Source organism: Heliangelus exortis, chromosome 2 (assembly GCF_036169615.1).
Source record: "Heliangelus exortis chromosome 2, bHelExo1.hap1, whole genome shotgun sequence".
NCBI lineage: Eukaryota > Metazoa > Chordata > Aves > Apodiformes > Trochilidae > Heliangelus > Heliangelus exortis.
Genome location: NC_092423.1, coordinates 137665894 through 137679185, shown reverse-complemented (window position 1 = coordinate 137679185; position 13292 = coordinate 137665894). Strand labels below are relative to the sequence as shown.

The window sequence follows — 13292 nt, the reverse complement described above, 5'->3', positions numbered from 1 at the left end:
AGGGAAGCTCAGTCCGCTCGAGGGCTAACAAACCTTGACTCTGTCCCTTTAAGTGTAATTGTTAGCAAACACTTTACTGAAAGAAGCTTTTATCCGAGAAAAAAGTGGCAAACTATACTAGTAAATAATTTGTCTTGGCAAATAAAATTTAATCCACTGATTCGAACTGTAATTCTGCTCTTATTATCTTTTGCTTTGTAAATAGACGTGATTATCCAAGCAGCCGAGCTTTCTGTTGTAAATGAAAATGAGAAAATGTGGGGCAGAGAGAACATGTCAGTTCTCTTCCTTTCTGGAAGTCTGCGGTTTCCAGCTATTCAGATAAAACTGCTGGCGTTTCCATCGATCCGAGCCCGCACCGCCACAGCAGCACAGGAGAACGGCATTAAAAAAATACCTCCCCCATCCCCCCGCTCTGAACGTGTCCCCAGCTCTGGGAGGGGCTCCGCTCTGCAACCTAGTTAGAAACTTCAGAAGCACCCTTGGAGAACGAGATGGGTGCCCAAGCTCCCAAACCTCACCCGTCCGTCACAAGGCAGCAGCTCCGGCTGGGTGCTGGCCCCGTGCTCCGAGCCCACTGCCCTGCAGCGCCCGCCACGCCGCGGGACATCTGTGGGTGGCATCGGGATATTTTCATGTTGCAGCCCTGAATTAGGTACCCCCCCAATTCCTACAACCCACCACCCCACATCGACCCTGCTTAAGCTCTGAGCCAGATGGAGACGCATTTGGTTTCTCTTTTAACCATGTTACTTTCGCGAGGAGAATAAAAGGAGCAGGAACAGCTATTGGCCGTAGCAACATCAGAAAGCGCTGCTTTGCCAGAGGGAAACCACATAAAAGAGTGCGTGTGCGTGTGTGTGCGTGTTGTGTGTGCTTGTGCGTGTTGTGTGTGCTTGTGCGTGTTTTGTGTGCTCGTGTGTGTGCGCGCGCGTCTGTGTGTGCTTGTGTGCCCGTGCGCTTCTGTGTTTGGGGGGAGGGCGCAGCGAAGGATGATGCCTGGAGCTTCTTGCAGTCGGAGCTGCGATTTGTGAGTGAAACATGATGAAATCACCCCCTGGACAAATCACACGAGCCTGTCAACCTCCCCAGGTGGGATTACTTGTAGCTAATAGCCCGAACTCCCAGAGCAACCAGAGCTCTGCGCTCACTATAAAGAAAAGGCGACGGGGCTGCGTAGGCTTTTCAAGAATTCTCTAGTATGGCTAAGAACGGCTGCGTCCACTCGCACCAGGTAGGGGAGGGGAGGAGAGGAGAGGAGAGGAGCATGTTTGCTTTCAGAGGAGGAGTAGCCCGTCTCTCCTGAATAAGTCCTTACAAAAAGGAGCGTTTCAGCTTCAGAAAGAGATGTTTTATTCATAAACCCCTTCTGGTTTGTGTTACTCTCCAACGGTGACGCTGTCAGCTGCAGATCCAGTGATGGGAACTGCAGCGCTGGGAACTGCTGCGCTGGGGAGTTCGAATGTACAGACCATCTCTGACCCTTTAATTGTAAAGCTCTCTGCTTGAAAGTCCTGGTTTTTGTACAGCTTGCTTACTTTGCTGTTTTACTTTTGCAGGTTATATCTTTATTTGCTTTTGCCTTTGGAGTAAATGTCTGCATGGGATTTACAGCAAATCGATTTAGGAGATCTGAAGAATGGGATGAGGGCCCTCTCTCAGGTACAGTAATGGACATAACTTCTACATCGTAATACCCTTTATACTGTGGTTAGAAGTCACTCCTACTCTGAAACAGTAGTTTGCTTGTTCCTTTTCCCTCTAGGATATAGAGAAGAATAAATAACTCAGCGAGCCCAAGTCAGTTGACCTTTGGGACTCACCTATAGGTCTCCTATTTACTTAAACTTTTGCTCTGTGTGCATGTGACTATGGAAAACCTAGCTTATTTTAGGACTGAGCACTGACAGTCTCAGAGAGACTGATCTTGTCAGCCCCTGCATAACATTTGCTATGTTTTGTGCTCCACACTGTTTCCTTCTACAGCTAAGTGTAACTCCCCGATGGATTTAAGGACACTGGTTTTATTTTGGTAGCTATTGAAGCGGTTTCTAGAAACTTGATTAATGCTTTCAAGAGGGGCTGGTGAGAAAAGCTTTTGGGATTTCTGTGGCTCCTGAGGTCATGTTGGTTTTTGAAGAGAAGACAGCAGAGAGAGCTGGGGAGAGGAGAGCAGGTGTTCGGATCCTGCCTGGATGCGGACCTGCTCTCACCAATTCCTCTGTTTTTCTTTCAACTCGTGCTTTTTTCTTTGGAGGAAATCAAGAACATGCCACAGAAAGGGCTGTTGTTTGTGTTCTGGGGAAGTATAGGATTTGCAAACTCAAGTATAGCCCAAGTGGAAAAATATATAAAATTGAAAAGGTCGTGGGGTCTTTTTGTTGTTTTTGGTTTTGTTTTTTTTTTTTTTAAATAGGGTTGACTTGTGTTTCTGTTCCTTCCTTTGGCAGGGAAAATGAAGGCTGTGGTCACTGACATAAAGCTGGTTAATATTACTCAAGTGAAAGGGTTTCATTACCATCTGTAATGATAGCTTGTGAATTTTAATTATAAAACTGTTTACTGTGGCCAGAGTTTGTTGCGTGTATCTGTGTCTTTCTCTCCCCCATCTTTCACAGGAATTGGTGTCTAATCACAGCTACAATCAAGGCTGCTATCATTGTACAAAAGCATTTTAGATAATCAAAAAGATGGCAGCTGTGGCTTTTGATTTTTATAGAATTAAAAAAAATTCTTGAAAAGCAAACTGATCTCTATTTTTATCTCCTAGTCCATTAGCTATAGAACAGTTGTGTAGTATGTGTAATAGTGACCTGAAGGATTTGCATTTATGTCTTCAACACCTGACTGCCAGTTGCTTTGCATTTGCTGGTGACCCTGTGGGCTTAGGGCAGGGGTGGTCAGCTGTTTTTTTCTGAAGTCTCAAAGGTCTGATATTGGGGACTCATTGCAGCTCCTCAGTGCCAGCTCTGCTGAGCCAACCAGCACTGTTCAGTACTGACAGGGCTGTTCACAGTAGCAGGAGATTTAGCTCAGCATTCCAAGAGAACAGGAGGAAATACAGGATCTTTTGCAAGAGGGCAGGAGATGGGGAACTTATGGGAGTCTTGGAGCAGCACCTGGCATTGAAGTAGTCTAGTCCAGGATGTAACATTGGGAGACAGAAAAGTGACAGAGGGTTTTGTGCCTTTTGTGTTATGAAACAGTAGGTAAATATAGTGCCATTATAGTGGAAATGTAATAACCTCTGTGGACTGAATTAGGAAGGCACTAATAGGCCTATGTAACCTCTCTCTCTTAACTTAGGTCATGAGACAATCCTTAGGTCGTTGTTTTGAGCTTATTCGGCCAAAAAGAATGCACAGGAAAGGCCTGATTGCAGGAGCTGTGGTGGGATGCAAGGAAATTTGAAAAGGATTTTGAAATGGTGTAAGGTTTTTCTGTGCAGCGGTTTCTATTAACTTGAAAATGCTCACCAAGGATGGAGCTCCTGATGATATATTTTTAAACTATTCTGCATGCACCAATACCCATGCCATGGCATTGTCTACGACCTGAAAATCACGGACTGGCTGCAAAGGCAAGGTCAAGCATGGTAAACAAAGGAACAGTCTTCATGTTTCCAGAGATCAGAGGAATTAAACCATATCCTCTTTTGTGTTGCTGTATGAGAAGTGTCCTATGTTGATTCAGGTGGTGTGACTTGAATTTGCTAAGTAATTTGGGATAATTTGTCACATCAGTAATAAAGCAGTTATCAACAGATGTTAAAAAATAACAGAAATGGTAACTGGGATAAACTTTTCTGATGTGAAATGGTAACCTACTTGCAGTTTTAGAAGATGGAGAGGACACTGAGAAGAGCTATGTAGACTTTATATCTCAAGAAGTGGTCAGTTATTACTGAAGTACTCCTGACTGATCTTGGTCTAACCTGTTCTTTAAAATCTCCAAGATCAGAGATTGCACAGCCTCTGTGGGCAATTAGTTCCAATGGTTTCCTGATAAATGAACTGCTCTTTACAACAAGACATTCCTTGAGCTGCAGTTGACTGTCTCTTATGTAATCCACGGTCAGATTTACACCTTCTTTTTCCTAAATGCATGTTGATGGTTTTTTTTTACCTTCTGAACTGATCTCACTCTCATCCCTTTGAAATGAAGAGGGCAATGCCAGTGTAAGAGATACATAGTGCATGCTGGTATGTAGCACCTTTGATTTCCAGATTACAGGATCTGTAATTATGTATTACCTGGCTTCCAAAAAAGAAAGTAGTAGTAGTAGAGGAAAATAACATGGAAATTTTCTTTAGTAACAGATTTTTGGAAGCATTTGGCAGGAAGCAACTGTCATTAAGAATAAGGATCATGATTTCATAGAACTGTAAGTCTAAGTGTTAGCTTGCTTTGAAGCAATTCTCACGTGATTAATTTCTGTGGTAGCGTTGTAGCCTCTTTAAGCCAGGAAAGACAATACTGATCTCTGTGTTGCCAGCATAACATTGCAACCTTTAGCTCCTTGGAACTCCAGATGACCAAAATATTGGTGGCTCACTACAAGCACTTCACTGTGTGTGTGATGTTACTTGCTCTGATCATTACTGACCTGATTGAAATAAAACACAAAAACAGAGAGATGTAGTTGTCTACTACTACCTTTTCCAGCAGTTCTATGAATGTGTCTTGCCACTGCATGACTGCAACCATGCCAGGTTTGGTTTCCTTACCCATTATCTTGCTGTATTGTTGGCTTTCTGCCAGGTCTGTGGTTTATGCTGGCATCCAGCCAGTACTAGTGGTGCTCCAAGAGAGGTGGGTGGAGAAGTAGTGCTAGGGATGCTCCCATCAGCTCCTACAATGTTGCTTCCAATCTCACTCTTCATCTTCTTTCCCATTCATTCTAAACTTGTTGGGATAATGCCATCTTGGAGAGATTTTCTCCAGTTCTAGGTGGAAACTCAAGTTCCAGCTATGTAAAAGAGTAGGGGGAAAATCTAGGATCAGAGCAATTGTTTTCCAAAAGAACCATTGCATCAGTCCTCTTAAAATCATTTTGCTGATCATGGTGAGGTTTGCCAAAATCAAAACTGAAATATGGTCTAAAAGAAGTCCAACCTCAAGAAAAATTTTAAGAGTGTTAATAAGTCTGTCAAAGAACAAAAGGCATTGTGAAATTTTACTTGGAGCACCTCTGTTTTTAAAGATTAACATGCATTTGTTATTTTATTTCATACAATTAATTACCCTGGAGAGTAGCACACAATTTTTCTGCTTCAGTAAGCCACTAGGAAGGATTTCTTAATAAATATTCTTAATAAATATATTTCTTAATAAATAAATAAATATAAAATACATGAAAAGTATAAAACACCAAGTTTAGAGAAAAGAGCATGAAAGTACATATCAGCTTTGACAGTAAGGCCCTTTACTAATAGATGATTGAAGTCTGATACATTATTCATGGTTTTCAGACTGGCAGTCCTGCATTTATGTATATATTTAAAATATGTTGATTTCTAACATACTTGTGTATTTTATTAAGTTTTTATAATTGAATGATCTGTAGAAGTCCACCACAAAGTCTTGCTTTGTCTCACCATTAATTTATAGAGCATCTTACAGTTTCCTTTCACACTTGACATTGATTTGGCACCTTCCAGTGTAGCAAACCAAGTCCTGCTGACTACATGTAGATTAATTGCAGTCCTTTCCTATGCAAACTGCCCAGCCAGCCATGAAAATGTCATTTGGTTTCTGAAAACAAAGGTCTGCTGCTGAGGAATAGCTGCAGCTCCTGGAACAGGGCCTTGGAGACTTCAATACATTTCTGCTAATGATCTCTTGATTGCTACAGAGGTAAACCCAGGGCTGCTACTTTGCAGAACAGTATCATAGCATGCTTCTTTCTCTCTCTTTTTTTTTTTTTTTTCCTTTTACTTTCTTTTCTCCAAAAAGAGGTACCTTTTTGGAATTTTTTTTCTCTTCTTTTTGTTTCTTCGAGCAACTCTTTACTCTCCCTGCTCCCTTCCTTTCCCCATAGCAGGCAGCTGAGGTTTTGCTCATCCAGGTGGCTCGGGGCTGAGCAGCCCATCCCATCCCACTGCTCCTGGCCTCACAGATGTTGCCCTGTTTCTTGTTCCACACAGTCCTGTCAGATTCCCCCTGGATCAGCACCTCTGGCTCCTGCAAAAACAGATGCTTTGAACTTCAAGAGGCAGAGCCTCCTGGCTGCCGCTGTGACAACTTGTGCAAGAGCTACAACAGCTGCTGCTTCGACTTTGATGAGCTATGCTTAAAGACAGGTAGGATGGGTCTCCTGTCCTGTACTGCTGGTGCCTGCCTTATGCCAGCAGTCAGAACCTGCCAAGAGAAACCAGCGCTCCCTGCCATAACATGCAGCTCCCCTGCACCTCACCTTGCCAGGCAGGCTCAGCTCAGCCCAGGTGTCCTTGTAGGGAGTTTCACACTGCAAGGCTTCAGCCATGGCTCACCCAAAAAGACACAGGGTGTTATTCATACTGCACAAAATATGAACCTTCAGATACTCAATTAAAAGCAATAAACATCATTCTGGCATCCAAGTTACAATTGAAAGAGGCGTGGTAAAGGCTGGAGGTTGGTCATTCTGTGTCAGCCATCTTTCTCTCACGTGGTAATGTTGGAGCAATTCCTGCTTGATTGTGGACTGTACATTACAGTTACTTGTGAAGGTGCCTTTGAAGCTGGGAGCTTCAGGGTGAGCTGTCAAAGTGCCTGTCAAAGTGAGCCGTAGGTGACGGGCTGAGCTTTTTGCCCTTTTCCCATGCTCTGATTTCCAGATGTCAGGATATGTATAACACAATGGTGAAAATGTTTGGCTTAAGTTCATTGGATCCTGTGGAATGGAAATACAGCACTGAGTTAATTTTCTTTCTTGTTTGATGGAGCTTTTTTTTTTTTTTCTTAATTTTCTTAATAAGTCATAGGCAAGGAAAACTTTAGAGAGGGCCATGTTATTTTTTTAACGCTGTGCATTTAAATTATTAGTTGTACTCTTTGCTCTCTGCACACTGGGCAGAATTGACACGGGTGCCTCTTAGTTTTGCCATCAAACATTATCTTGTATTATCAAAGAATTAAAATACTATTGCCCATTGATGTGCCATTCTTGAGAGTCCCGACTTCCTTGGTTCTGTTTATAGTGATATAATTTTAACTTGGTACCAAAAAATGTCAGGCTAAACTGGTATGAAAAGCTGCTTTGGTTCTAAGCCAAAAACTTCTGAACTAAATGACTGCAGACAGAGTGAATCTCTTTGAAGACTTCCAGGGCAATATGTTTGCTGCCAAAGGGCAGATTTCCAGTTCCCCAGCATCTTGTCCACAGTGCACCACGTCCATATATGTGTACAGATACCTGCAGGGCTCTTGTAATTGTTGTGTAAATTGTCACATACTCCCTTAATAAATACCTCATGTTGACTATGTGGATTGTCATATACTGCTGCATATATTAAGGCAATCACATGTACCATATGTAAGTATTATTTATAGAAAAAAGCCCCAAATGAAGGAGAAAAGGAGGTAAAAGACATTGTTCTGATATGATGGGTTTTTTACCAGGTGCATGTCTGAAGGGATTTTTAAAGATTCTCAGTGGCTGGGCAGCCAAGACAAGGAAAAGCAAGCATATGCTTAGATCCTGAGGTCCTGTTCCAAACCATAGCAATGTACAGCCCTTGAGAGAGCACCCTACCTTAGATCCTGAGGTCCTAACTTTCTTCAGAAGATGGAATGGAAGAGTTTGAGTATTTCACAGCAGCCACACCAGGCTTTTCCTTGAAGAGCAGCTCTTGTTCTCTTAGTTTTGCAGCAGGTGCTGAATCCCCCTCTATGGGTGAGGAACTGATAGGAATAAAGCATCAAGTCGTATCCAAATAATTGTTTGTTGTTTTTTGTTTGTTTGTTTGTTTTAACTTATTCCTGGTGGTTTGAACTAGTGACTCAAATATTTGTGAGGAAAAAAATGCATTACCCAAGAAATACTGAAATACTTGCTTTATACTTTACCCTACCATGTATTTTTCAAGATCCTTTCTTGTCTTTCCACACTTTTTCTGGCTTGCGGGTTGTTCAAAGGCTGGAGTACAACACCTGGGGCTGGAGGATCCCTCCTGCACCTGTAGGCCACCAGGGTCCTTTTTATTTTGGTTGCCATGCCTAATTCAGAGATTCTGAAATCACAAAAACGGGGCCATAAACTTTACATCCAACTTTAACGACTAAAGTGTTGTCATTATGGCTTGAGTGAGGACTTTTTGTTTTGATTATAATCTCATTCTTGTTTAACTGGTGAATATTTTAGCTCGGGGCTGGGAATGCACCAAAGACCGCTGTGGAGAAACCAGGAATGATGACAATGCTTGTCACTGCTCTGAAGACTGCTTAAGTAGAGGAGATTGTTGTACTAACTACCAAGTCATTTGCAAAGGTACGACTTTGGTCTTTCTACCTCTTATCTTTCCAAATCTGATACAAGGCAGCCCTGTGGGTAGAGAATTTTCTTCTCTTTGTTCTGATTTTTAGGAGGAAGGGGTAAGAATGGGGATTACATTTCTAATTTTTTGGGCACTAGCAGAGGTGAATAGATTTGTTGATATATTTTTGCCTGTAGGAATACTGATAAAGAAGGTGTGGGTGGACAAAGAAGAGTTTAACACAAAACATAAAACTGTGCAGATGCATTGACTGCATCACAGAGAAAGCAGAGATATCTGATGGTCTCAGAAGGAATGGAGCATTCCTAGATACGTTATCTCCATCTTAAAAACCTCTTCCCACTCCCACCACAAAAGCTGCTGCTCAGAATACTCAGCCTAACATCTATAGGCTTTGTTTCTTGTGGGAGAGGGATTTTGAGGACAAAAGGGCTGTATTTTGCAGATGGTGACATGGGCTACAGATGACACATTGGGGATGACCGTGCCACCTTCTAGACACACCAGGGAGCAGTATAGCCTGCACCGATTGGTGGGTGGATCGGCTGTGAAAGCTTAATTTGCATCCTCTACCCAAACCTCTTGGAGCAAGTCCTGCCTTGTGTAATGTGCTTCCCATTCAGAGCAGGTCTTTTGATCCTTGGTAATGAACTTTACTATGGGTTCTTGCCTTTGTAACTCAGTCTTTTCTTTTCTTTTTTTCTTTTTTTTTTTTCATTCATTAACTTTACTGGTGGTAGGGTTACAGTTTGAAATTTTTTCTTCCACATTATTTTGGCTAACTGCGTATATTCAGAAAATTATAATAGTCCAGATCCATACTTTTTTGACTTCTTTTTTCTTTATTTGAGTTTTGCTGTTGGGAATCCAAATGTGGTATGTAACTTCCAGCAAGTTTCCATTGATAAAATTCTTTCCCCTCTCAAAGAAACTCAAGGCTGAGACCACTGAATTCTGGTATAGTTTTCAGTTCTTGTCTTTTTTTGTGAGCTTCACCTTACAAGGGTCAAGACAGAGGAAGTTACATATCTCCAGCTTCAATGCACATAATATTTGTTTAATTTGCTAATAGCAAATAGTTTCAATGACCCTGGCACTCTGACAGGAGGAAGCCTGATGAGAGAATAGTGTTTCAACTTTGTTCATCTTTGCCTATCTGAGGGTAGCCTGTTGGTTGTTGGCTTTTGTTTTTGTTTTTTTTTTCCTTGGAAATTGTCCCTCCACCTCGTGTCATGGTCAGCTGGCATTGCTGCAGGACACATGCCCTGCAGATCTTTTCTGTGGTGCTTTTTGTTTTGTTCTTTTAATTATATTGCAGTTTCTTTAACAGTGTCAGGTTCAGGAATCAAGCCTCAGTACCTAATAATTTGTTTTTCAATTGACTTGTGAGAGTGCAAGTCATGAACAACTCTGTAGTCAGGATTCAGCAGTGGAAAGCTTACATAAAGTAATTTTAACTAATTTAGCTCTGAAAATGTATTAATGCTTTTTTTTTAAACTGTGTCTGAGTCTCACCTGATCCATGAACTGATCAGCTCTCATAACCAGCTGGAAACTATTTAGGGTTGTTTTTCTTCCCCAGAACGAATTTTGTCTTGTGTCTTGAGCCAGCTGAATCAGCTCATGGAGACATCAGAGCTGGAGAGGAGGAGGGTGGGAATTCAGAGCCAGAAGCAGCAGTACCTGTTTTTTGACATATTGAAAATAAAAAAATAGATGACCACTGTGCCTAGAGCATTACCACCATCTCCTGCAGTCAAAAGGACACTTTTATATCCAGTTTTAAGAGCTACTTTGAGGAGTGCTAGTTTGGATATTCTTGTTTAATAGAATATAACTGCACCATGTGTTCAGCTTTGTGAAAAGACCTGCTTGTTATTCTTAGGAACTACTACAGAACAGTCCATTAGCTGGAGGTAGGCTTTTTTTTTTTATTATTATTTTATTTTTTTTTGCAACTCCACTGTCACTTTTCTGGTAGGAGAAACCCACTGGGTGGATGATGACTGTGAAGAGATAAAGGCTCCTGAATGTCCAGCAGGGTAAGTGTTTTGCTTGCAACTGCAAAGTCAAATGCAGCAAGGGCAGCTGTCTCTGGCTCTGTCTGGACCTCTGAACACCACTTTTCTGCACTGTCCCTGTCACTCAGGCTGAATGGTTGTGTGTGGATGCTTTCCTTTTCTTCACTGTTCGTACAATTAGGCTGATAATATTGTAACACATTTACTTTTGAGATGAGGGATGAATAGTGATGTAGGAGGGCTTGAACTCATCTTGGTCTTTGGTCACCTGATGATGGCCTTGACTGCTTTACTTACCTGCACAGTGAAGGTAACCAAACTCCCTTGAAATCAGTAGAAAGGTTTAGGTCTTCCTGATTTAAATAAAATCACAGCCATATGTGAACACAGTTCAAGCCTTTCTAAAAATTGAATTTTGGACTTTTAGTGTTGTCTTTCTAAAGAAAGGATTTCTAAATCAATGGGTTACAGGTTTGATTTAGTGAGGTATTTCAACACATGTATCGCATGGAGAAAGGGGCATTTTTGAAAGAAGTCAGCTCACTATTATGCTTGAAGGTGAGCATCTGCTTAGGTGCTGGTGATGTCAGGTATTCTTTTGGGACAGCACTGACTTGCAGCTCAGTCTGTGCTATTAGGAGGATAATTTGGAGGAGATAGGAGTCCCTGCTTCTCCTGATGACAGTGATGGCTGCTTATCCCTGAAGCAGGTGACTTACATTAAAAGTCCAGGTGTGTCTATCCAGCACACATCTCTGCCTGTCAGGTACCAGCATAATAAAATAACCATTAAATATTGTAATCTTCAGTATGTGAAAATGAGATCTGCCTCACAGAGCTCACTCAAAATATGCTACATGGTCTCTTGGTGAGAAAACCAGATCTTATGAGACATGTTTTTTAACTATATGTTGTATGATAGGGTACTCATGAATAATATTTTTCTTCCTTCTCCATCTCCATCTATAAGCACTTGCCTTTTTGGGCTGTATGCTTTAAGTTGCTCAGGTGAGAAGAGATTTTTTTACATTGGAGCTCAGTCCTTTCACTGACTGAGCAAACACTGGATGTTACTAAGTATGAATGTTATGAGTTTGTGCTGATCTGCTAAGTAAGCAAAAAAATCTAGACTTATAAACATACAGTAACTGTATTTTAGATTCTCTGGAATCTAAGTGAGCAAGTGGAAATTAAAGGAAAAAAAAAACCATGTTGAAATGCTGCCTTACACTGCTGCTGCCTTTGCTTTTAGCTTTGTCCGTCCTCCTTTGATCATCTTCTCTGTTGATGGTTTCCGTGCATCCTACATGAAGAAAGGGAACAAGGTCATGCCCAATATTGAAAAACTGAGTAAGTACATTTGTTTTCTTACAATAAATGAAAGATGGTCTCTTGCAGCCCAGTGTTGTCACTGTTCATTGAGCAACAGAAGTCAGCATGGAGCTGGCAGGTAGAAAGGCTGCACAAAACCCAGGGCTTCTGTGACTGTTAGAGAGGTCCAACAGAAGATTTAGGCTTTCTTGTTTAAAATGAAATGACAGAAGTCCTCTTTGGTTTAGGTGGCATCAACTGGTGGCTTGAAAGCAGCCTGGCTAAAGCAGTGTGCAGCAATCAGAGTGGGGTGAGAGCTGCTGCTTTGGGGAACCCTGCACAAAATTGGTGACCTTCAGGAGTTTTTCAGGAAAGAAATGCATCTTCAGTACCTGATGTGTATCATGCACTCTTACAGGGTAGTTGGGAGGTACCTGCAAATCTTTCCACTTGATTCAGAGTGGTGAACTTGTGGGTAAGTGGGTGCAGGAGCTGCAGTGAATGCACGATAAGGGGATGGCAACACTTCAGCAATGAACAGCCCTGCACTCATCTCTGGGGAAGCAGGTATCCACCTGGGTTTGTGGAGTACTGACTGCAAAGCACAACTGAGCCTTCTTGGGATAGCATGGTAGTTTGTGTGTGTGCCTATACCCTTGAAACATATCTGTCTGATTTTGATTTTTTTTTTCCTTGGTGTGTGTGTGCTGGCCCTTGTATTTGTGTAGCCATCTGGGGAGCTGTGGCCAAAAGCCATTGTGAAACTGCAGCCTCAGTATGTTTGTCACTTAAAATTAGCCTACAGTTTCTCATGTTGTTTTACTTAGCAAGATACTTCCAATGTCTCTGGGCTCTGGAAGGAGGTTAGCTCAGAAAGGAAAACAGTTTGTGGAAATGGAGCTGGTTCTGTAGCCCTCTGCATTATTTCAGTTGTTTATTTTGAAGCACAAAAAGTGTGTGAGTGGATTTACTACTGTCTTGCGGCACAACATTCATCTAAATTGGTTATAATTTAACCAGTTTCTGCAGCATTTTGAGTCACAGCAAATAACTTCTTCTGTTTTTGTTTTCTGTATCTGAGAGCTGCACTTCCTAATGTTTGCATTCCCTGTTGATTTTTCAGGATCTTGTGGAACACATTCTCCTTACATGAGACCTGTCTACCCTACAAAAACCTTTCCCAACTTGTACACCCTTGCTACTGTAAGTCCCTGGGAATGACTTTTTGATGATAAAATGTTTCATTGCAGTAGAAATGTGGGTTATGGGAAACAAGATTTTTTTTAAAAAAAGATACTTTGCTGTCCATCCTTTTCAGCTTTCAGTTATGTTTAGTGTTTTCTTCATAATTTTGAAGTTCTGAGATAAAGTGTATCTCACCATTATACACTGTGTTACAGCTGCTCTGTGCCTGCTTTTGGGGTTACTTGTATGGCTGTGTAATTAACAGGTCACAGTTTTTCTAGGGGGAAAGAAACACCCC

The 13292-nt window shown here is 41.7% G+C and overlaps 1 protein-coding gene across 11 annotated transcripts in view; it reads left to right on the top strand.

Moving 5' to 3' along the window:
* Positions 1–873: 873 nt before the first annotated feature.
* ENPP2 (ectonucleotide pyrophosphatase/phosphodiesterase 2) overlaps positions 874–13292 on the top strand; it is a 56172-nt gene continuing 43753 nt past the window's right edge. For 3 of the 11 annotated variants that reach the window (XM_071738267.1, XM_071738263.1, XM_071738262.1), the window contains exons 1-7: positions 1040–1234; positions 1560–1662; positions 6147–6302; positions 8345–8470; positions 10459–10519; positions 11751–11848; positions 12933–13012. In XM_071738267.1, coding sequence (XP_071594368.1) covers positions 1202–1234; positions 1560–1662; positions 6147–6302; positions 8345–8470; positions 10459–10519; positions 11751–11848; positions 12933–13012 — 657 coding nt within the window. In that variant the 5' untranslated portion in view covers positions 1040–1201. Of the gene's footprint in view, positions 1235–1404; positions 1465–1559; positions 1663–6146; positions 6303–8344; positions 8471–10458; positions 10520–11750; positions 11849–12932; positions 13013–13292 lie in introns of those variants that run through there. The other 8 variants (XM_071738265.1, XM_071738264.1, XM_071738266.1 and 5 more) reach the window with 6 other exon arrangements.